This window comes from Cydia fagiglandana, chromosome 7 (assembly GCF_963556715.1).
Source record: "Cydia fagiglandana chromosome 7, ilCydFagi1.1, whole genome shotgun sequence".
Classification (NCBI taxonomy): Eukaryota; Metazoa; Arthropoda; class Insecta; order Lepidoptera; family Tortricidae; genus Cydia; species Cydia fagiglandana.
In genome coordinates this window covers 11,272,559-11,298,282 of record NC_085938.1, presented here as the reverse complement: position 1 = coordinate 11,298,282, position 25,724 = coordinate 11,272,559, and the positions used below count along the sequence as shown (strand labels likewise).

Genomic DNA, 25,724 nt, shown 5'->3' with positions numbered 1-25,724 from the left:
TACAATCAGACGTGGCACGCACACGCATTAAAAGACGTATTATTACTGGGAGTGTCGATGGACGAATGAGTAGAGGGCGTGCACCCAGAAGATGGACAGATGTGGTCCAAGACGTTACCAGGGCCCAGTTTTATAAAGTTACAAGTTACAGGTTACAAGAGTACAGGCTACAGGCACCTGTAATGCACTGTGTACGGCTACAGGTGTTTTATAAATAGATAATTTATAAAACACCTGTAGCCGTACACAGCTACAGTGGCCTATTTTATAAAGCTACAAGTTACAATTTAAAAGCGGAAGTCTCTTTCTAACCCTATGTATTAGAACGAGACTTCCGCTTGTAAATTGTAACTTGTAGCTTTATAAAATAGGCCACAGGTGTTTTAGAAAAAAACACATAGATAATTACAGTTGTAAAGCACCACGGTCAATCTCGATTACATGTGAAATTTACAGGTGCGAAGGACATCACTATTTAAAAAAAATGTCTGTCATAGAATTCATAGATACTCTGTGCTCTACTAAATGCTGTGTTATTGTTTGCTGTTAAGTATTGGAAAAATGGCCAGAAATGAAGGAGAAATCGAGTGGTTGAGAGCGGTGTTTGATGCCAAGGATATACTTTTCGGGCCGTTTTCAGATTCAGATTAAGTTAGATTTAATGAAATATTTACCTAATAAGTAAATAAGTACTGTTTCACATTACAATGTATCGTTTCGGTAGTGGCTCAAAGATAAGTACGCTGTGCATCGAAAATTATGAATAGTACACTTTACCATAATGTGAATGCACTATACTTAAATAAAGAGACGAATGCTAATAAATCAACGACAAATATCGCCACCAATCCCTTTCCGTTTCATAGTAGGTAAAATAAAACGAATCATCAATAAAATCAATATCAAACATATTGTCACTTCATTTCCTATTTACTATATATTTCAGATACATTAACAAAAACTGATAAGGTCAGTGCATGGAAAAGTATGCATGCCCTGGCGCAATCTTTGGCGTTAGTGCCTAACAATAAAGAGTACAGTTTAAAATCTCTCAGAAAACGAATAACTTTAATTAAACTTAAGAATTACGAGCAAAAGAGCGAATCAGACACACTACAAGTAGCTGCTGTTGTGCTGTTACAGGACTCAAGACGTATGTCAGTTTTTGTTACAAGTTTACCAATCTACACTTGTAATTTACAATATTTTTATAAAACGCTTGTTCGATTATGAGTTTAAAACTATTAATCTCCCATATTTTCGTCTATGGTTGAGCTACAGGCACTTGTACCTGTAACCTGTAAAATTGTAACACGGTACTTTTATAAAACGCAAATTGTAAAAAACGGAGGAAGTGTTGCCAGTAAACGCCTGTAAACTTGTAACTTGTAACTTTATAAAACTGGGCCCTGGAGAGCAGTGACAGAAAGAATAGCCCAATAAAGTCTTGAAGTTTATTAAAATATTTACAATTATCGCTCTTCTTAAAAGTTGCCGCTTGCTTCACAGAATATTTATAAACATTATATACAATTTCCCGCGATTGACTATTTACAGATATACCCTTTTTGAAACGTGTCTCCATTAAAATCAATTTAAAAAATATCTAATGAAATAATAACGAATATATTATGGTGGTATTAACTGCTCTATATAGTTCAAGACGAGAAAAACGACTGCACTCTTTGGGTGTTGGACTGCCACTAATTCGTCAACCAAAGTAATTGAAACTGTCATTTTCTATTACACGATTACGTCCGATTATAGCCGAGAGCCGAAGGTTCTTCTAAGATCTCACGGACTGTACGTTTTGTTTTTTTTAGTTAAAATGCAATTTTCTGTGATCTTATCCGCAGCAATTTAAAAACAAAGGATGGGCTGTGATATGAGGAAAAAGAGAAAGTGGGTGCGTTTGAACCATGATAGGTGCGAACATTTGGATATGGGAAAAGGTTTCTGGCTCTACGTGCGCAACGCCCTACTGCAGCTATGTAGTTGTCTGGGGTAAAAAAACCCGTACGTTCCAGAACGGATGGGTTGTCAATATATGTATAATTTCTTAGAAGCAGATTTGACAGACTCATTTCTCACCGGGAATCCTAAAAATCCTAAGTATAAGAAATGATGTTCCTTCACATATAATGACAAGATATTCCATGCAGCTATCAGAAAGCGACGTCGGGTCACCGTCAGATCACAATACAGTCGTTATGCTGCCGTCGATTTGGGGGTGTATTCTTAACGTAGGTGATAAAGCACGTATTCACACAGTGGCTAAAAAATAACTTGTTGTATGTGTTATATAAAGTAACTACATTCCCGTTACCAGGGCGGTTTTGAGATTATTCTGAGCAACTTTTACCACGGGACCAACTCCAAAATCGCGAAAAAAAATTTACCCTCCCATAGAAAATGGACTAGCCAAAATGTATGAACGAGCCAAATTTTTTTTCTCGGTTTCGGAGATGCTACCATAGTAAAAGTTGCTCAGTATAATCCTAAAACCTCCCTGGCAACGGGAATGTAGTTATTTTTTAGCCAGCCTGTATAATATAACGTACCTACATATGATGTGAATGTCGCTAAATGTAAATCAGGCAATATGATGATTATTCAGATATGGATGATTAATCTAAGATGTATTTGATTTGCAAGTGTCATGTGAAATTGTGGATTAACTAAACTATATCGCAAGTTATGCTTAGGTATAATGCGTTTCTGGTAATGTTTAGTTGCTTATTACCTAGGTGGGTAGGTATAACAGAAGAGGCATCAAGATCTTGGGGCCAATTCGAACGTATATATATATACATATATATATTATGTTCATTTCTATATTTAAATTATGCACTTAAGTAAGTACTACCTTCCCAGAGGGATTCCAAAGGGAATAAATTAAAAACATATTATAGGTAGGGGGAGAGGGGGAGGGAAGGGGAAGGAGGGAGGGGAAGGGAAAGGGAACACGAACGGAATCACGGGGAGTGACTATTGGTATACATATACATATAAAAGACTTAGAAAACAGACATTGTTGTCAATGCGAACACAGGAAAGAACAAATACGGACAAACATTTCTGCATTAATTATCTCAGATCATTAAAAGTCTAACACGGTTATTATCACTTATTATATTACCTTTTAAGATTCAAATTGATTATTTATACAAGAAGTCACAAACATTCCTTATCGCGCGTTAGAATAGTCACCCCCGTGAGTCAACGCGCGTATATAAAGTGACCTAGGAGCCACCGAGCTTCTCAGTTGTCACTATTAAGTGTTGTCTTCAACATACGCGTGTTGTAACCCTACCATAAGATGTTGAGATATGTTTTCGTTGTTGTCCTGGCCGTGGGTAAGTTTAAATGTTGTTGTTGTGTGTGTTGTTTGTTGTTGTTGTTGTTTAAGTGTTGTTTTTAATAGGATTATTAAAAAGCTGCTTCGATTCCTTTTGGTACATCTTGTAGGTAAAAGTTTTTGAGATCTGCAAAGGGCATAGGTTAAGTACATACTTAATCTTAAGAATACATAATTTAAAAAAAATCTACTACTTATATACCTTCTAAAGAAATCTAGTTACTACTATACTAACTAATCTTCTCTTTTACAAAAAGTTAAGCATGAATACCTATAAATACCGTTTGCAAACGATGTTTACTTTAATATTTAACACCGTAACAAACCGTACAAAAACAAGTGCTGCCACCACGTATAACGGCTAAATTAATGAGAAAAGTCGTTGAAAGACCATTGTAGACAGCGCTCTCCTAGATTCCATAAAAGCCAAAGTTACCATCCAAATATGCCACCTCGCAACTTTTTTCTATACCCATTTAGCACCAAAACAATGCATCCTTATTCAACATTTCAAATCGAATATAGCATCTTTTAAAACTGCGACTGAAATTTAATATCAACCTTAATATTTTTGTGGGTTAAAACATTTTAAAAATAAACTCGCAGATGCATTAATGTGGATGCATGCATGGCTATCTAAAGCCACTCAAGGCGTCCCCTCTTCCTGTCGCCGGTCAACCTATTTACCAATTTACCTTGTCAAGTCGGCTTAGCGACCGCCACAACTGTTTTTTGATCCCATTTCTATCACACTTTATAATCTAGCAGGCAAATTCGACTTGTTTTGATAATAATTCGTGACATAATGACATTGTTAACATTGTTAATTGTTAACAACATTCACCAGTGAACCATTTGTATATCTCTTTAAAAAGTAATATGAGTGATATGTACCTACCTAAGTGCGAATTGAAGTGGACGTAGATATGATGCCTACATATTATAACTACAAAATACTTACGTGGCAAATTATGTTCTTTGCGATATGAAGTAAGTACAATAAAACTATGTTGCATTGCGCCTCATAACCCGCTTACGACGATTACGATTAAGTATGATTATCCTCTATAAAAATATATAGCATAAAATACTGTTTTAATTATTTATTTATTTACAAACATGGCATTAAAGTTACAGTAATCAATGCGTTTAATATCTATTTGTACCTATAGGCATACCATTTTCCATTTTCGCAATATAAAATGAAAACTACTTCCCGCTTTACAAATTTAGCTTTATTAAGGACCAACGTTTGCAATGTGACTTTTAACAGGTACTTGTTTTCTCCTTTTCAAACAAATATTATTTCAAAGGCGACGCACAGACTATACCTACCCAATGACTGAGGACCAATCGGAACTTCCGTTATTCGCAGTAGGGTCTCTGTGAACTGGCTACTTGCTTTGAAAATAAATACATGTCACACATGTAGGGTCGACGACATCCGGTTGACACGTTTCACTAAATAGGGGTTGCGAGGTCAAGAGATAATAAGTTAGCTGGGATTGTTATGACAGTAAACAATGCGATAACGATGTATGTAGTTAGTAACAATATACATAATGTGCATTACAAGCCAAATTGGAGTTTATGATAACAGTGGCGTGATAGTCATTTAAAATGCTGATTTAAAGCAAACACAATACTTACATACAATACAATACAAATACTCTTTATTGCACACCTCAATAGAAGAAAACAATACAAAAAAAAGCAGAGGTAAACGACAGGCGGGCTTCCAGGCAACCTTTGGGTAGCGAAAATTAATAAATTTACATAATGTCAGTAGGTCTTGCAAATGTTTACTACTTACTATGACGAATAACTAAACTAACAAGTCACCAATATTGACAGGAGTGCTCGGAGAATACCAGGTCACGGAAGAACAGCGGCAACAAGTCAGAACTGCCATCGACGAGGTCTGCAAGAAGGCTAAAGCCGAAGACAAGGCGTCAGAAGTCCAGGTAAATACTTATTTTTCTTATACAACGCCGAAGCTACCTCACTCACACATACAAAGCCACGTTTTAGCATTGTAGAAAGTGAACATAAGTTTTTAGTTAAGGAATTGGTGTGGGTGTTCATTCATAACTACCCCTTGTGCCTATCTGCCCCGCTTCCCCCTTAATACCTAATACACTTTTAAGTGTAAGTGCCCACCTACGTGTTGGGATGGTGAAAAAATCAAGTTCATTCATGTGTAATTAATGTTGTTTCAGGCTGCCGTTCATACGTTCGCGGAATGTTTGAAGGGCCTCTTCAACATTGACCAAATCAAAACAGAAATCGAGGAGGCGAAGCCTAATGGTGCCCTCGACGAGGTCTTTAAGAAGTAAGTATGACTCCAGCCCCCTATTGAAAGCCAGACGGCGAAGGAATATGCCGTGCCCCGGACGCCAGGCGACCGCGATTATTTAAGCGAAATCGAACTTTACGGAGTCCCGCGTAAGGCCCTATTGCATTGGCGAAGCTGACGGCTGTAGCCGTCGTTGACGTCCGTGGCAAGACTTTCCGATGACGGCCACAGCCGGACGGTCAAAAGCATAGATTAGTATATGTTATGTCAAAAGGTAAAAGCACGGCATACGAGCATACGGCGTGCATTGACGGTTTTAGTTGTATACTGGGCACAAAAATATGTTGGCAAAATTTTTACGGAATATTTTTCTTACTTACACGTGTTTTGTCAGACAAACAGAAAATGGCACATTGGGTCCAGCAATGTGTGCGGTAATGAAAAGCTTTTGACTCAGCATTTTGCAATTCCCAAGGGACGCAATTACAACGCTGTTTATTCTGCCAAGGCCTTAGGAAGTAACTTTTTTAAGAGCCGCAACTCTCACGAGCGTAGACGCCGCCATACAATCGAAGTCACATTCTCATCCCAAAACAATAGCTATTGTTTTTAATTTTATGTTATCAAAATAAAAATTGTCATTACTTTTAGCCAACCCAACCCGTTGTCTTCCCATAGTGTTTGGAGTTAAATCGAAACATTTAGTACCTATACCACAGAATAATAATAGTACTAGGTACAGAAGACTCACTCTCTAACAAAACGCGTCTGTTCCGAATCAGGACAGATATGGCCGCTATAGTTCGTTTTTTTTAGCATTAGAAATAAGGTAAACAATCTTGATGTGTCTTTTAATTGAAAAACACATTTTAAAAATAAGATACGGCAAATATGTAACAATTATGAATCTAATACGATCATTTATATTTTTTTGCTTTCATAAGTAATAGTTTTTGATTTTTAAAAAGCGTTTTTCAATTAAAAGACATGTCAAGATCGCTTACCTTCTTGCAAGTTCCTACTAATGCTAAAAAAAACGAACTGTAGGTGGCGACAGCGCCATGCGTGGCTTATGGCTAGCCACCAAATTTGGTGTGGAACGGATGTACTTTTAGCTACCTGTAGCAAAGCGACGAAATCGCGGAGTGAGCCAGGCCTGCATGTTGTTTTCATCTTCATCGCTTAAAATGGTTGACAGTTCTCAACCGTGCGAACTTATGCCTCGCACAACTAAACTGTGGAATGAACTGAGGCGAGTTCAAGCGATCCGTCTACACCCAATGCAATAACTACTGTCTCAGTTCTGTTAAAAAGTGACCCTTCTACAAACTTTACATGATTTTTCCTTTCTGCAGGTACTGCGCGAAATCTTCTCAGCTGAAGGCGTGCATCAACACCGCTATCACCGGCGTGACGCCGTGCGTGCCAAACGACCTGCGCGTACATCTGCCTACCGCCTCCAACGCCACCGATCAGATCATCGACTTCGTTTGCTACAAGGATGGCGACAGGATCGCTTGTGAGTATATCGTAAAATCTTCGCAGCTGAAGGCGTGCATCAATAGCGCTATAACCGGCGTGACGCGTCACGCCCACAACCTACGCGTACCGCCACTTTGCCTACCGCCTCCAACGAGAATCTGTTTTTAGTCGAGTACGAATGAATCTGTTTTTGGTTATTTATTTTCGCCTTCATATTTGTTGCACTTGCGCTCATTGTTGAACATAAGCTTGACTCTTTCGCTGTGAGGGAGCTCGTTAGCAAGTGCACATTTCTCGCCTGTTTAGAAGCGACTAAACAGCAATAACTGTACAATTTGAACCTACAATTTAAGCGCTTCAATTTTTAAACTGAAGTGTGTTATACACAACAACTCTATAACCAATATGGAGTTATAATATCACTCTGATAAGGGCCAGATGTAATTGTAAAGTTGCATTTTACAGTGTTCATCGCCGAGGACGGCCCCAAGTGCTTCCAAGAGAAAGCCGAGGACATCAAGACTTGTGCTGAGAAGATCAAGGGAAGCATCACCTCCGTCGACGAAGCCAAGGCACTCTCTACTGAGGTACGACTATACTTGGATTACCGGTTTATTCCTTACTAGCGACCCACCCCGGCTTCGTACGGGTTGGCAAATTATACACCTAAACCTTTCTCACGAACCACTCTATTGATAGGTGAAAACCGCATGAAAATCCGTTCAGTAGTTTTTGAGTTTATTGCGAATAAACGTAAAAACAACAGACAGACAGACACGGCGGTGGACTTTGTTTTATAAGGTGTAGTGATTTTGCGGAGAAGGCCGTCTAGGGAAGAACTTCTATAATCTCTTTCGTCCCTTTAACTCGTGCCTTTTAATTTGCACACACAGATTACTCCAAAAGAAGATCGGTAGAGCAGGAGTGAAGTTCTTCGTTTCTCCCTGTGTTTGAGCGAAGTACGTTTACAAATACAAGCCCTATGACATTTTTATGGAAATAAATTCTCTTTTATAATTAATTAGGATAAAAAGTTTGACCGTAAAGTGATATATCAATCTCACTTATTTTCCTATACAACGAAGGCTTTTCTTCACACATGTAATCAAAACTGTTTGTGTGCAGAACAAATGCAAGAAGTTGGACGAGCTGTCAACGTGTGTGGTGTCTAAACTGGAAACCTGCGAAAACTCCACCCCCGCGAACATGGCCGAATCCCTGTTCAAATTCGTCAAGAAGGCATCACCCTGCAACACGGTTAGTATCTACTTCTTTTTACTGTTGTTGTGAAGACCCGTCCAGACGGGACAATTTTTGGCCCAATCTGTCCGTATGTGGTGTGGACGCAAAACTGAAATTGAAGGACATTGGCTCGCCGATTCCACTGTGTATGATAGGAGACGCCAAGGAGGGCAGGGAGGCAGCGGCCTCCCCTAGAGAACAAAATTTCTAACTAAATGTATACACCCACTCCCCCCACCTCCCCAGCCCATCAACTGGTGTGTATGGAGCGCAACGCAATTAAGTCCATCATATGTCTCATGCAATAAAGATTAATAAAATAAAATATTATTTACTTACCTGTAAATTCTTCCGCAGCAATAAGGACAACCCAACGAGACAGGCTGTGATCCGCAAGAATGCAAAGACGTGCCATGAAAAACATAAACAAAATTTAATAAGAAAATTATGCATTTTGTATATTGTGTTTTATTTGATCACAAACATAGTGTTAGACCAGAAACGTCTGCTCACAAAACCCACAATTTAGTTAGTTTAGTTACCGGTTAAACCGTTAACCCAGTGTCAAATTGTACAGGTAACCATGATAGGCAGGTTTAACCGGTTAACCCCGAGGTAGTGAATGGAGCAAGTGTGGCGCTTAGTGGGACATATAAATGGAGCCTATACCTAAATATAAAGATAAAACTTAACTCCATTTTTTGCCATTTATAAGGTCAATTATGACACGATAAAAATAGTAGGTAAATAAAAAACAAACTTGATTGTAACCATCCCATTTATTTATTCTGAATTTTCACTTTCACCTACAATACAGGTATCACATAAAAACTACTTTATCACACGTATACCCAGAAACTAAATTAACAACCGAACAATCATAGCGTATAAATAAAGTAGGTCGTTATTTAAATAATATAAGTATCATGTGAAATAAATAATTCTCTAATAGTGACATTGGGTTATTTGGGACAAGATAAAAATGTCATGTTTAGGCAATTTAAGTATAAATCGGACACCTTGCTTTTCATTTTCAGTCTTAAGTGTGTTATTTTATAAATTTTCGGCTTTCAACACTAAATACTTTAAAAATGTATCACAAATCTTAAAGTCTCATGGACTTTCGTAGCCTAACTGATAATATTTAGTGACAGCATGATTCCTCCAGTCCAGTACCTCAGTATATCACCGACATAGTATGGGCAGCTCATTCCATTGCGCACCAAATCTGATACATGTGCGCGAATTTTATTAAGAGAATTACATTACGTCATGTGTAGTTATTTGTATAAATCCAAAATCAAGCACATATCAACTTCACATGTATAATATTCACTAATAAAGTTATGTCGTGATACGTTAGTGAGCTGCCTAATGATATAATTGACGGTATACATATAGGACAAACTGTAACATGTCATTATCATTAATATGTATATGCAAGTAAATTGTACGAAATGATTAAACTAATTTTTCTACCATTCGGTTTTACGACTTAAATGACAGTTAATAAAGCACCAACCCAAAGATAAGGTAATAATGAAGTTCTTAAAGCAATTAATTGAGCAATATACTTAAAATATTAACAAAAAATTATATTTTAACACATTTGACGAAATAATAAATATAAAAAATCGCAATGTAAATCAATAAAAAAATATAAGAAATACATTTCTTAAAGACTATTTCAAACAATATAAATGATTAAAAAAATTGAAAAAAATGAGCCACATTACAAGCCATCAGTCATTCCAGTAAGGACAGTTAAGTATACAGTCAGCAGCAGAAGTTGCTAAGCGGGCTAGGTGTTCAAAATTACCTTGACACGCTCTTATTCTCTTAACAATAAAGTCGCGTCAAGATAATTTTGAACACCTGGTCCGCTTAGCAACTTCTGCTGCTGACTGTACATTGTATAATGTTCCTCGCATTACAAAGAAATATGTATTAATATTGATTGGACGTATATATTGGACATTAATGATTTAAAGACAAATGTCAATACTTGCCACAAACCAAAACTAAATAAGATAACAAAATGGAATGTACACATTTTTGTCACAACACTCACAACCGAAATAGCCTTAAGGTGACAGTCCATTTCCAACGACAGCAGCACTGCCATTCATTTTACTATGGAAATTGATTATAACTCCGACGCGTTTCTTACTAGTAGTGCAGCTGCAGTCAGAAATGGAATATTACCCTTAAATTCATTTTTTGGCATTTTTAAGAAATCATTCGATGTATTCATGTATTATTTGTACAAATTAGTCTCAGGACCCTCAGGTCCGTTGTACAACTTCTATTTTAAATCAGGAGCTGTTACTTAAGCCCTAGACTTACTACCGCGTACAAACTACGCTTTAAGCTCAGTTTAACCCCTAAAAATATAACTATAGGTACATTACTTCCAAAACTATTGCAAAAATTGAGGCAAAAGCGCTCTATACGTTTCACGTACTATGTATCTAGTTTTAAACGTAGAAATTCAGTTGGCTGCCAGCGCGAATATTGGTATAATCCATCTACACTTACTAAACTATTTTTAATCACCAGCTAAATCGCACTTCTTAAGTGATTTAAAACTGCAGGGGTCTGCAATTGGCACACAAAAATTGTGTAAAGATATGTATGTCGTTGTTCTATAAGCAATGGAAGCTCTTTCACGGAGTGTAAGCGACCAACATTTCACAGCAATATCGGACTAATTATATTGCTGGTCACATATAAAAGCTGTAACAGACGGGCGTACCGGACCGCGACCTTGGTCCGGTCAAAATTTCTCTTTCTCGCTTACTGCTTAGCTGCGTCCTTAACGGACCAGGGCTCGGACCGGACCAAGTTCGCTGTCCGGTACGGCTGTCTGTTACAGCTTTAAGTGGTGGTGGTGGTTATGCGGTCCGTTTAGGCGCATCTTTAATAATATACCTACTTGTTTCCGTCTTTTGGACAAGCCTACTACACTAAAGTAATGTATTCCGGGCTCCCAGTAATACAAGTGATAGTTAGACCAGAAGAGTAGCTGCCGCCATTGCAAGAGTGAGTGACGTCACAGCGAGCCCGTTAGCCGAGCCAGGCTTGTTTTTGTCAGTAGCAGCATCCTGAAATACAATTTTATAGTGAGGAAAAGTAGAGAAAATTACACATTAAGGTCGGTACATACAGGCATCCAACATATAAAAAAGATTTTTTTCTCAAAAATGGACGGCAAAGTCGACTTTGCCGTCTAAAAAATTGGTCGCGAAGCGCGTAGTTTATGCTCAGTCAAAAATTAAAAAGTTATAAACATTGCAGTCTCGATTTTGGGACTGCAATGTTGCATACAAATTCCATTATTTGTCGAGTTCCAAACTTTTTAAAAGTTGAAATGGCCATATCAAATGAAGGCACAGGCCCATTAAACAGCCAAGCAGATGATTAGTACCGCGACTATTTAGCGGTCTCAAATAGGTTGGCGTATTTTCGGCAGAAAAATACACTACTATTTTTTTATTAAAAAATAAAAAGCCGGCAAGGGCTTTTTTCTTTGAAAATGTATACGTAAGAATGTTGCTTTTGTAAATTATTTCTATGATATTTATATTTCTTGCACCATTTTTGAGAAAAGCACTATATATGACTCGGCTAGAAGGCTACTAGCTGGCTTCGGATTCAATTAAACGGACTCCCAAGGTCGTCCGTTTAAAACGAATCCTCAGCCTGCAAGTAGCTACTTCCGAGCCTCGACAATAATGTACTATTTTTTTGTTAATTGAAACACAATAGCACACTTATACACTGGCATAGAAAACTTAAACTTGAATAAAAAACAACTAAAACAAAAACAGCATAAGCCTACCACAAGCTTCTTAAATAATAATCAGTCCAAAAAGTAAAATTTCAGGCTGTTATATGGGTATTTGATACATCGAGCATATTACTACTAATACTTGTGGACCTAGACACAAACTAAGCAAAACTTGCACTATGGGCGACAATATACATACCTACTCAAACAAATAAATACATACTTAGGCACATACAAGGTATCCAAAGCTCAGGAACAAAAAAAATTCTTGACAAGTGACAAATAAATGCTCGTAACGAATAATAGCAACTAAAAAAATGCACACAAATAGCTACCATCTTCTCTAATTCACAAGGTTGAAATTGCAATCGCTTAACTCATTAAGGTATTTTATCATTGAAAGCCGCACACAGTACCAATTTGAACCACGCATTTATGTATGAACTGTCGACAATCAAAATTTCACTAACACATGTACAAAAAAGCACAACACAAATTACTTACAACAGTACCGCTCCTTGGGCTAGCTTGCTGTTCCTGGTTAAAGGGAATATCAGTAGTTAGTAGTGTTAGTGATGTCGGATAGTAGATTGGGCAAATAAACTATCATTGTATTATCAGGGGTAAAAATACAGTGCATTGTGACTGCTAATTAGTAGGATTAGATTACTTAGTTTTAGGTTAGGGAAAAAGCGGTAAACCGCGGCTATTGGACCACCCAAAATGTTCGCACCTGAGCTCTTAGAAATCTATATGTGTGGCTTTTTTTTTAACTTGGTTACTGTTGGCTCTTCTCCAAAGTTTGCCAACCCATTGGTTAAGGAGTTTAGGTTCTTAAGAGGATAGTGCGTACGGCTTCTCCATACAAACGTAGTCCACATTTTCCTCTTTGGCTATTGTATTACTGACATAATTATTCAAAAATATCTTTACACGTTAATTGTAAAATATTTTGACACGAAGGGACGTAGCTTTGTGTATAGACTATTTTTTTATTCCGTAGACTTGAGTCTGTGCGGAAAGAGAAGAGTTGTGAAATGTATTGGGCCCCATACATTCCACGACTCTTCTCTTTCCGCACAGACTCTAAAATGACATTTCATACTATGAAATGACATTTTATGTTCATACTAGGAAATGTCATTTAAGTCTACGGAATAAAAAAATAGGCTTTAGGTATACATATTTTACATAGTGTCATATCCCGAGAGAAAAACAGGGCTAAGTTTTTATGGAGAAGGCGTCACCCACAAAATATTCCGTTTATTGCGGGTACGGTTTTCTGCAGGATCCCGTTTTAGTAGTATACGTACAGTATCCCGCAAACAGAATGCTCGTGTTAACGTTACTATATTAGCACGTACGAGTATAATTAAAAACGGGATCCTGCAGAAAACCGTGCCCGCAAAAAACGGAATGTTCAGTGGCTAGGGTTCTTTCCCACGGTATAAAAGGGCTAAAATAGGGACTCACGGTGAATTCCTTGCAGGGCGTGGCCTTGCGGATGAACTTGAACAGCGACTCCACGATGTTGGCGGTGGTGGGCTGCTCGCACGTCTCCAGCTTGCGCACCACGCAGTGCTGCAGCTCGGTTAGCTGCCCGCACTCCTTGTTCTGTGCTTAGGGTAAAAGTGCTAGCATGTGGTAAAAGACTCACGGTGAATTCCTTGCAGGGCGTGGCCTTGCGGATGAACTTGAACAGCGACTCCACGATGTTGGCGGTGGTGGGCTGCTCGCACGTCTCCAGCTTGCGCACCACGCAGTGCTGCAGCTCGGTTAGCTGCCCGCACTCCTTATTCTGGAATATGTTATATAAATGGTTTACAACTGCTATTAGGAGAATCTGAGGAGACAATATCCAGACAAAATATTTCCCGACCCTTATATACAAATCCGATAGGAATTTAATTAGCAAGATGTACGAATCGACAGGTTCAGCGCCATCTAACGATTTTAGTGTCATATTTGGTAAACCTTTTAGTAAAAAGGACAAAGTTTGTGTATGTATTTATATACGGACGCAAACAGGGACCAAGTCTAATAGTCCCGTAAGAGACATAGTCTCGCCTAGTATTCTAGAGGACAGTTGGTTTCGTAAATGAATAACCCCTCAAGTGTTCCAAGTCTACCAAAGCTGTTAAGAGAACAAATGCAAAGATAAAATAAATACTCACAAAGTCGCTCCTTAAACTTGGAAAGGTCAAGAATGATAGAGAGGCAGAAATTTCTAGAAATTATTTTCTTACAGAAAATCTGATTTCGGGGATGGATTCAGCTGAGATGTTGGCGCTGAGCTGCACGTTTGCGCCGAAGGACTCGTTGGTGCAGTTCTGGATGGCCTCTTGCTGTGCCTGCATGCAGTCGATGCCGCCCTCCGCGATGAACACTGACAATAGACAAGTATACTCATTAGATAGGCTGATTTATCCGGCGCGCGAACTCACATGCGATTTTAGCTACATTGCGGACTGTTGGTTACGTCCAATTCAACCGACCGATCAAAACCCGCAATGTAATGAAACTCGCATACGAGTCCGCGCATCGTCTAAATGAGCCCTTAGCGACCTCGCTACCTAGTCGCCGTCTATAGTTCGTTTTTTTTAGCATTAGAAAGAACTTCGCAGAAGTAAGCGTGTGGTTCCAAATCCGGCAATTTTAGCGGTAATAATTCGAAGTAAATTATATGTATTGACCGTGCTACATTAGATAATTCAATCATTATTAACAATTAAAGAGCCTGATAAAAACTGTACGCTTACTTCTGTGGAGTTCTTTCTAATGCTAAAAAAAACGAACTATAGGTAGCCGTCAACTACCTAGTTGACGGCTTAGTCAAATCAATTTCTTTTTTCAAACTGTCGATGCATTTGATGTTTCAGCTCAATCGCAAATGAGAAGTGGATCTAATTAAGCTTGCAAGATTTTACATACGAAACTTGAAACATACAAAGTCCAAACACTGCAAGTTATGTAAAAGCTTGTAAGAAAGTTGAATTATCTATTTAATATACGCACGCGCGATCCTGTCGCCATCTTTGAAGCAGACGAACTCGGCCAGCTGTTCGGTGACGTTGTACACTATCTTCAAGTTCTTCTGTTCGTCGCTCGAGAAGCACGGTCTGGCGGCCTCCACTGCGTCTTTGAAGCAGTCCTTGAATTGTCTATCTAATATACGCACGCGCGATCCTGTCGCCATCCTTGAAGCAGACGAACTCTGCCAGCTGTTCGGTGACGTTGTACACTATCTTCAAGTTCTTCTGTTCGTCGCTCGAGAAGCACGGTCTGGCGGCCTCCACTGCGTCTTTGAAGCAGTCCTTGAATTGTCTATCTAATATACGCACGCGCGATCCTGTCGCCATCCTTGAAGCAGACGAACTCGGCCAGCTGTTCGGTGACGTTGTACACTATCTTCAAGTTCTTCTGTTCGTCGCTCGAGAAGCACGGTCTGGCGGCCTCCATCGCGTCTTTGAAACAGTCCTTGAATTGTCTATTTAATATACGCACGCGCGATCCTGTCGCCATCCTTGAAGCAGACGAACTCTGCCAGCTGTTCGGTGACGTTGTACACTATCTTCAAGTTCTTCTGTTCGTCGCTCGAGAAGCACGGTCTGGCAGCCTCCACTGCGTCTTTGAAACAGTCCTTGAATTGTCTATTTAATATACGCACGCGCGATCCTGTCGCCATCCTTGAAGCAGACGAACTCTGCCAGCTGTTCGGTGACGTTGTACACTATCTTCAAGTTCTTCTGTTCGTCGCTCGAGAAGCACGGTCTGGCGGCCTCCACCGCGTCTTTGAAACAGTCCTTAAACTGGGGCTTTTTGGCACAATATCTGAAATCAAACAAGACTCGATCAAAATTTCAGATTTTTTTCTGTCTGAACATTTCCTAAGTCATAGCTTAAGAGGCTGGTAACGATTTTAGGGCAGAAATATGAAATTTATAGATTTAGTCGTTGAAATTGTACACCTTTTGTTACGTAATATATCCATCGTAATATCTCGTAGTATCTTGTGTTATTTCTATTAGGTAACAAAAAGTGTAGAATTTCATCGACTAAATTTATCAATTTTACATTTTTGCGACTAATATCAATACCGGCCTCATAACGGAGATGGTTGGTTATATGGAATTCCCTCTTTTCAATAGCTTAAGTCGGAAAAGACCTGTAAAATAACAGTTCCACTTTTCGTGAGCAATTAGCACTCGTGTAATAAGAATTTAAAAAATCTAAATAAAGATCTAACTTATCAATAAGTAAATAAACATGGTCGTAGAATTAAATATAAAGTATAGGCAGCGGAGGTCACGCACACAAGTGAAGTCAAGGTGGTTACATTTTGCACTAAAATCATATACAATTATACAGTCGGTTGTTGATTCACTACCTTTTTGTACAATTAGCACCTGCTAAGGTGCTAAGATGTATAAAAACCGATGAAAACATATACATAATAGCAGTGAACGCATATATTTAGTATGGAAACCGCCTTTAGGAACATTACCGTTCAAATTCTCGGGCCAAATTAGCACACACACACAATTACGCCTACATTCAAATAGGACGACGCGTTTACAGAGCCTGTAATCAAAGCTGGTAAACAAAATAAGAGTCATCTTTATTACTCTAATGGTACATAGCTAAGTGTAGATGAAATGCATATAATGTCAATAACTACCAATCAGCGACATTAATCCGCTAATAACCTTCTTGCTGTACGTACTGGCCGCTTAGAGTTCGCGGTTCATATTTGATTAGAATATGACTTGGACAGGGATAGGTTTATGCCATACAGTGAAGAACCAGTCAAATAATTCACGTATAATAATTTAATGCAGATTAAAAGATAACTAGTTAAAATGTTGTTATGACATGACAGACTAACTCAACATAAGTAAATATATATCATTGTTGTATAAATGTATTCCACTATAATAAGTATTTTGTATATTTTATTATCTATCTGTATGGCAGTGCGAAGTCACGTTCAGGTATAGTCTGTCCGTTTTTCTAAGATCAAGTACGCCACAGTAAATGTATGGCGAACTTGATCTTAGAAATCGGACTGGCTATACAGTCTGCAAAATTTACATGGGTACAAGAATCGGGTCAAAAATATTTGAACAGGCGGAGTCACAATAAATCCCCACTTTCAGTTCAGAATATTTTATATGTATATAGCCGGTCAAGCAAGTTTGTCAGTACAAAAAGGTGCAAAATGAAAATTTTGTATGGGACCACAGCCGTTCGTGCGCTTACATTTTCTAAATTTGCCGCTCTTTTCTGTGTGCATTTGTTAAATTAATTCAGTGAAAGCATGATAGGAAAAATGTATCTACATATAGGAGACCGGGTATGATTATCTCACGGGTTATATCTCATGAATAGAACATATTCTAGATGGTTTACTAACGAATGGCCCAAAAACGTTTCCCAAAGTATCACATCCCAAACTATGTTTCCCAAATTATCATTTCCCAAATAAATGTTCGGCAAAACAATTTATCGCATATTTTCAGTTAGCAATAGTCTTTTTTGGCAAGTTATTGTTTAGCAAATAATTACTTGGACAAGTTTCATTTTACCAAATATTATTTAGTCAAATGTATCATTAAGCATAACTTACATGTCCCAAAACATTGCATGGCATACAATTTACATAGGTACCAATAGAGAGGAGGCTGCGGAATTTATTTGTCTGGTATTTAGCTGATCATTACATATATGTACATAGTAAAATGCAACGTCAAAAAAAACATTCCTCAAAAATATGTAGTAAATGATCACTAAAATTAATACTCCATTTTAATATAAAATGATAACCAAATTTGTTACATCTTGCTATTCTATTAAAGCAAATAACACCAAAGTAATAATTGTAACCCAAAAAATTGTAAATAACTACCAATTTTTAAACCACATTTTAGTCTAAAATGACATGCAATTTTTTTTACATCTCGTTATTCTATTAAATTAATTAATCCACTTCGATGACCTTTTTCTAGTACACAGTATTTCGTTTCTGTATGGACGGCAGTTCTAACCTAACCCACTTTTCTAATAGCATTTCGATTCTGTGAGGGTCACAGTTCTAACCTAACCTAACCCACTTTTCTGATAGTAGTTCCGTTTTGTGAGGATCGCAGTTCAAACCTAACCCAACCCACCCAAATTACGTAGAATTTAACGTACCTATATTAACATAACAAAAATAACTTTAAGTAGATATGCTTATTTGTCAAATTTGCGAAGTGACAATTTTGACCAAACATCTTTTTGGAATATAATCATCAACTGAAAAATAATAAATAATTATAATTTAATTTGTTCAAATACTTCATTGTAATATAATCATCATTCTCTTGCCCTTGTTCCATTCACTTGGGGTCGGCGCAGCATGTCTTTTTGGAATATAATATTAGACAATAAAAAACGTTTGCTAAATAAGTTTTTGTCCTAATAACATTTGACAAAGTAAAATCATGCCAAATGATAATTTGACCAAATAAATTATATGCGAAGTGTAACTTTGCTAAAGGTTTCTTTGGGAAATGAAACTATTGCGATAAGTTTATTGGGAAGTGAAATTTGGCGAAATGTATTTGGCCCAAACGAAAGTACACCATTCTAGATATCTTGCCAGGCATCCACTCAATTTCATGTCTCTCTAATTGGACGCTTTTTTCCATAGTTCTCTGCGAATAGCATCTTGTGGGAATCTGAATGGAAAGTAATGTAAAATGGCAATACCAAATTTGATTATTAATTTGAAATAACTAGGTATTTTTTTATAGCTCCATCTCATGAAATAAAAAAGGAAAATACAAATCTGTAAGAAGGAATTTATATAGAAAATACCTAAACCAAACACAAGTTAATAAAATAGTCTACTTCATTTGGCATAACACCATCCCTATTATTCTCGCAATTTAAAAAGTCGTATGTTGTCATGAAAGTCGTATGCAGTTGTTACGTTTTAGCTTAGCACGGTAGTATTGAAAACAAATCGTCATGTTTTTTCCAAATTTTACTGAAGTTATCTGTTTACTACAAGTGAAAAGTGATTCCATTGCCCTTGGTATGAACTAAAATAACTTCTGCACCACTTCACGACACATGAATATATTTTTATTACAAAAACGTTGTTTTTATAAATCAATTTAGCCATTTGTCACTGACTGTCATCTCGGTCGCGTACTGAGATTGCCAATCGAGCAGTTTGTAAGTACCGCCTATCGCGGGGTAGGTTGCGTTGGGTCATAATTGAGCGGACAGAATACTTCCATGTATATCATTTCGCTGCATAATAGTGACAACAACAGAAGACATACGTAACAACAGTACGTAGTGAGAACATATTTTAAAAAATATTATAGGATATTTTTACACGAATCGACTATGCCCCACGGTAAGCTCATGAAGGCTTATGTTGTGGGGCTTGTGGGTACTTAGACAACGATATATATAATACATAAATACTTATATACATAGAAAACAACAATGAGTCAGGAACAAATATCTGTGTCATTACTGGTCATTACACAAATAAATGCCCTTACCGGGATTCGATCCCAGGACCATCGGCTTCATAGGCAGCTCGGGTCACCACCCACAAGGCCAGACCGGTGGTCTGACGGATAGATATGCGTAATAGTGTTGTTTAACCTCTTCTTTTCTGTTTTATTTGTATTGTTTTCTGTAATGAGGTGTGCAATAAAGAGTATTAGTATTGTATTGTATAGTATAATCGGTACTTACTTCTTAAAGACCTCGTCCATTTTGCCGTTAGGTTTAGCTGCCTCGATTTCTTTTTCCAGCTCGCTCGTCACTACCAGGCCCTCCATGCACGATTTTAAGTTTATGAACGCTTTCTGAAATCAATGATCAACATATATTTTTATACTAATACGTAACCTACGATTTGACAACAGTGAAATATTGTTAAGGTGCAGTGAGCTCAGAGAGCGGAGCTTTTGAAAAGTAGTAGCGCTTTAGATCACAATACGGTTGCTAAAAATTTAATCAGTCAAATGGTAGGCAGTAGGGCGTGTCGCAGAATAAAACAGTGAAGGGGGCGAAGTGCGCCTACCTAAATATAGGTAAGTATATACATATACACGGTGTAACATGAGGAAACCGAATAATTTTAACCACGAATTTCTGAGGTCAAAAGAAGTAAAAAATGTAATATGAATTTAGGTCAATTTCGCCAAAAAAAAATTTTTTTTTGTTTTGTTTTTTCAATTTTTTGAATGTATTTACATAAAAAATAAATGTTATTGGTAAACTTGTCACTTAAAATTGATTTTTACATTTTTTTTTTTCGTAGAAGGGTCATTCCACCGTTTCGGGTGTTACACTTGAACTCATAAAATAAGGTTTTATTCGATATTGTAACAGGAACTAGGAGGTTATAACTATTGATTCATCTACTACTTTGATAATATTTTCCTTTCCTGTACGCACATTATTAAAGTATAAGAGAAATAACATCTCTAAACGTGAGATTCTAATGATTCAAGGAGACTGGAATGCGAAAATAGGGAACACTGAACAGGATGACCACATCCGTCACATACTTGGGAAATATGGACTAGGCACCAGAAATGAAAGGGGTGAAATGCTCATTGATTTCTGTGTAAGCAATAATCTGACCATAACTAACACCAGTTTTAAACACCACAAGCGAATGGTCCTCTCCTGGTGACCGTTACCGCAATCAGATAGACTTCATCACGATTGCAAATAGATGGAAATCAGCGGTAACAAACACTAGGACTTTCCCGGGTGCGGATTGTGGCTCTGACCATCAACTGCTAGTGGCAGACATACGAGTACGGCTAAAATCATGCAGGAAGAAAGAAAAACCTTTAACTAGACTCTCAGCACTGGAATATGATTTCTTCCAAAAACATACGGAACCAGAACTAGCGGAATTAGCCCCTAAAGTAGCACAGATGAATCCAGAAGAGCAATGGCAGCAGTTTAGCCAGAAAATCGTTAAGACACTTAACTCTATGACCAAAAAACCCATAGACAAAAAGGATTGGATGTCAGAAGAGGTTTGGTCTAATATAAATTTACGTAAGGAACTTAAATGTGGCGTAAGATCTGAAAAATTCGTGGGAGAGTACTCACAACTCACCAGTACAATTCAAAGACAATGTAGAAGAGACAAAAATCAATTTCTTGAAGACATCTGTACTGAAATCGAACACCACGCAGACAAATATCAAACTGCTGATCTCTTCCGTAAGGTCAAGCAAATAACGCGGAAATTTAAACCATCTTCCTGGGTGATAGAGGACAAAAATGGGAACCCTATACATGAAGTTGCCAAAATAGCTGAGAGATGGAGGGAATATTGTGAGGAACTCTATCAGGACCAAATACCCCAACCCCAATCTACTCTATCTCTCGAAGTCGTGGTGGAAGAGGAGCCCTACATACTCCGATCAGAAATTGAAGCCGCAATCCGGAAGCTTAAGAACAATAAAGCACCAGGACCTGACAGAATAACAGCGGAAGTGTTGAAAGGATTGGGCCCAAATGGAATAATATGTCTGCATAATTTATGTAGTAAGATATGGCAGACCGGAGATTGGCCATCTGATTGGGTACACTCCTCTATTCTTCCTCTTCACAAAAAAGGCTCGGTACGGAACTGTAATAACTACAGAACCATTGCACTAATATCCCACGCCAGTAAAATTCTGCTTTACATCATCAACGCGAGACTAAGATCTTACCTAGACTGGCAAATACCCCAAGAACAAGCCGGTTTTGTGAAAGAGAGGGGCACCAGAGAGCAAATCCTAAACCTTCGGCTTATAATAGAAAAGTGTTATGAATATAACACCCCAACTTTCATGTGTTTTGTGGATTACCAAAAGGCTTTCGACTGTGTTAAGTGGGAGAAACTGTGGAAAGTTCTTTCTGAGACAGGTGTACCAGACCACCTCGTAATGCTAGTCCGCAAGCTGTATGAGTCAGGATACGGCACTGTGACTGTGGGAGATTTAACATCAGGCCGTTTCAAATTCCATAAGGGTGTTCGCCAAGGATGCGTGATATCTCCCATCCTTTTTAATATTTATGGAGAGCACATAATGCGACAAACTCTAGATGGCTGGGAAGGTGGCATAAAGGTAGGCGGAGTAAAGATATCTAACCTCAGGTACGCGGATGATACCACCCTTTTCGCATCATCGGAAAATGAAATGGCGGAGTTGCTTCACAAACTGGAAACCATCAGTATGGAAATGGGACTTGCTATTAATAAATCTAAAACCAAGCTCATGATCATTGACCGTTTCACAGCTATCCAACGCACCAATCTCCTACGTGACTACGAAACCGTAACCCAGTTCCAATACCTTGGCTCACTGATTACCAACAAAGGAAGTAGCGAACCTGAGATACGGAGACGGATTGGCATGGCAAAGTCTGCAATGACCCAACTGAGCAAAGTTTGGAGAGACCGTAATATTAGCCACCGGACTAAAATACACCTGGTCCGCACCCTTGTCTTCTCCATTGCTCTATACAGTACAGAGACGTGGACATTCAAAGCCGCTGATAGACAGAGAATCGACGCTTTTGAGATGTGGTGCTGGCGACGTATGCTAAGAATACCATGGACGGCCCGCCGCACCAACATATCTATTCTAAAATAATTAACAATAGAAAAGACTCAACGTCTATCCACAACCTGTTTGCAACGAATATTGCGGTACTTTGGCCATGTTGCACGCAGGGATACCAGCAATTTGGAACGCCTTATCGTGACCGGTAAAATAGAGGGAAAAAGGCCTAGGGGTAGAAGTCCCAAACGATGGTCGGACCAAATAGCGGAGGAACTAAAAATACCTGTCAGCGACGCACTCCACCAAGCTACAGAACGGGACCGATGGAGACAACTAGTTGACGGAATCAAACGGAGTCACGATCCTCAGCAATGAGGGACCGATTGAAGAGAGAGAAGAGAAATAACGAGAGAATCACTAAAAAGTAGCTGTTTCGGGCGTTACGCGAATTGGCCTATACCTTCTGACCATCAGTACCAAAATGCATAATTAAGCGAATTTTATCAAGTAAGCTCCAGTTTTATTTATGTCAAGTAATAATATTTAGTATAGTCTACTGAAACACTGAAGTAACACTTAGTATCACTTCTTATTTAATTTTAATAAAATAAATTACCTGTTTCGGGTGTTACTCATGATTCGTTTCGGGTGTTACGAGTACGAAATTAAGACAGATTTATACGAAATTATGGCTCATTTTATTGAAATTATTGTCGTTTTAATAAATTCGATTAAAAATATAAGTAATAAATGCTGAATTATTTTAAAATACATTATCTTAACAATAAAAACTGTTTCTCGAAGATATCATAATTATTTTTCTTTCGATGCGAATATTTCCGAAAATATTCACTTAATCAAAAACTTGTTGATGGTGACACCTATTCATTTTGAAAGATCTATCCAACGACACCCCACATCACAGGATTAAATGCAAAAAAAAATTTAAAATATTTTTTTTGTACAGGAGCTACCATAAAAAAACATTTTTTTTCGGTTATTTTTTGTGACATGAAGGTTCGGTATGTTTTCTATGGAAATAGGTTAGTTTTGACTTCTTAAACCAGTTTTCATTTTTTAACCTTTTGGTAGCGTTTCTTATGGAATGACCCAGAACCTACTTTTTGCAAAGTGTTGCTTGTCACTTTTTGACATCTATCAATAAGGATATTTAGACTACGTCTCATAGCAGCAACATCACCATCAAAAAGGCCTTTTACACTATGTAACAATAAAAACTTGTTTTTTTTTTAAATTAATAATATCTCTGAAACTAGGCGAATTTCAAAAAAGTTTAAAGGACATTTTTGGCTCTAAATATGATCAGGAATACGCTGTTAAAATTATTCGGTTTACTCATGTTACACCGTGTATATATCGATACCTATAGGGTAGACGCACCTACAAGGCAGGCGCACTTCGCCCTCTTTAAGACGTTCGAAAAACATAAACCTCCTTCAGGAGTCGAGTAATTTTAATAGACACAGGTTGCCTCGATGTTTACACAATTTTTTAGGGTTCCGGCGAAGGATAAGGCAAAGGATAAAAAGGGACCCTATTACTAAGACTCCGCTGTCCGTCCTTCCATCCATCCGTCCGTCTGTCACCAGGCTGTGTCTCACGAACCGTGATAGCCAGACAGTTGAAATTTTCACAGATGATGTATTTCTGTTGCCGCTATAACAACAAATACCTACTAAAAAGTACGGAACCCTCGGTGGGCGAGTCCGACTCGCACTTGTCCTGTTTCTATCAGTCGTATGTTATCAGAGACAGATATTGTGAAGTAGATAGGCAAAACTATTTAACAGTAACTTTTCCCCACGACCCTTATCGCTAAGGTGATTAGATAAATTGACTTCATGAGCAAGTTAGTAAATTGTTTACTCGTGAATGAATCGTTATAAATCGTTGTAAATTGTAAATTAGCACTGAATAACTATGTCTCATTAACTGTTATAATTCACTCGGAGAAAATACATAGGTAGTTAAGAAATAAGACTGAACATTATTAAATAACAAAAAAATTATACCTATATTAGTTAAATATTGATAAAACAAAAACCATCACATGGATGACTTTCATAATACATATATAGTTCGTATTTTTTACATTACAAAAAGACTACGCGATATTGAAGTGTCTCTTAATTGAAAAACGTTTTTTAGTGTTCCGTACAAAACTTTGTTTATTAGTGTTCCGTACAAAACTTTGTTTACGGAACACTTATGGGATCACTTCGGTCTTGCAAATCAGTTAAATACGTTTTTCTCAGACACCGTTTGACATAGATACCTAAAATTTGGAACAGTTATAGCAATTACCACCACTCATATTGTAAATAAGTCAAAACTGCTTATTTCTTATTAAAGGGGGAAATTTAGGGGGTTGAGAGGGGTAGGCTGAAACTTTTTTCATTTGTAAGAATCGTGTGGGGTACCATTAGAAAGCTTGCAAAAAATTGAGTCGATGGACTGATTTTGACTTCATTTTAGACTGCAATAGATTCGTCAAAAAATGCATTTAAAGTTGCAAGTTTTCATACAAAAATTTTCACCTCTGTCCTGGCGATTTTCGCGAAAACTATAGCTAACAGGCAGCTGACCAGTCAATACCCAACTTAAAGAAGCATGGAGACGGCGGGAAAATTATCAGCGTAACTTTATCTTCATTAGTTTTTCAACTGCAGCTTGACCTTTGGTTGCTTAGGGCTAGCTAACTGATGCTTACACTGGTCAATTCATATTAGGCGAGAAACATCCTTAGTTAAAACTTTGGCATTGAAATTTATGACTTATGTCTTTGACACAAAGTTTAATATAAAAAATATTCAAAAGCAAGTTGAAATGGTGCCAAAATCATCAAGAGCAAATTAAGTTAGATATCTTAGTGTCGCATCATAGCTCTAAAAAATTCAAACAATTTTGGAAGGCCGTTAAGAAACTGGATGGTCAGCCTGGCGTGCCCGT

At 37.9% G+C, this 25,724-nt stretch overlaps 2 protein-coding genes across 2 annotated transcripts in view; one reads left to right on the top strand and one right to left on the bottom strand.

Moving 5' to 3' along the window:
* Positions 1-3,219: 3,219 nt before the first annotated feature.
* On the top strand, positions 3,220-8,837 carry LOC134665909 (27 kDa hemolymph protein-like). Its single transcript, XM_063522963.1, has 7 exons — positions 3,220-3,356; positions 5,213-5,322; positions 5,578-5,690; positions 7,010-7,173; positions 7,602-7,723; positions 8,262-8,393; positions 8,736-8,837. The coding sequence occupies exons 1-7, from the start codon at positions 3,320-3,322 to the stop codon at positions 8,739-8,741; spliced, it is 684 nt and encodes a 227-aa protein (XP_063379033.1). The 5' UTR covers positions 3,220-3,319; the 3' UTR covers positions 8,742-8,837.
* Positions 8,838-11,386: 2,549 nt separating this feature from the next.
* The window catches only part of LOC134666195 (27 kDa hemolymph protein-like), a 29,643-nt gene continuing 15,305 nt past the window's right edge, over positions 11,387-25,724 (bottom strand). The window contains exons 3-8 of the mRNA XM_063523346.1: positions 19,927-20,039; positions 15,836-15,999; positions 14,415-14,554; positions 13,775-13,966; positions 13,642-13,731; positions 11,387-11,482 (exon numbers count right to left, since the gene is read on the bottom strand). Of these exons, the coding sequence (XP_063379416.1) occupies positions 11,387-11,482; positions 13,642-13,731; positions 13,775-13,966; positions 14,415-14,554; positions 15,836-15,999; positions 19,927-20,039 (795 nt within the window). The remainder of the gene's footprint in view (positions 11,483-13,641; positions 13,732-13,774; positions 13,967-14,414; positions 14,555-15,835; positions 16,000-19,926; positions 20,040-25,724) is intronic.

Excerpts from the sequence above, each read along its gene's own strand:
- LOC134665909 (XM_063522963.1), top strand. The coding sequence starts at position 3,320 with ATGTTGAGATATGTTTTCGTTGTTGTCCTGGCCGTGG. Across the intron at positions 3,357-5,212 it reads CGTTGTTGTCCTGGCCGTGG|GAGTGCTCGGAGAATACCAG; the intron begins GTAAGTTTAAAT and ends CAATATTGACAG. Across the intron at positions 7,724-8,261 it reads CCAAGGCACTCTCTACTGAG|AACAAATGCAAGAAGTTGGA; the intron begins GTACGACTATAC and ends GTTTGTGTGCAG.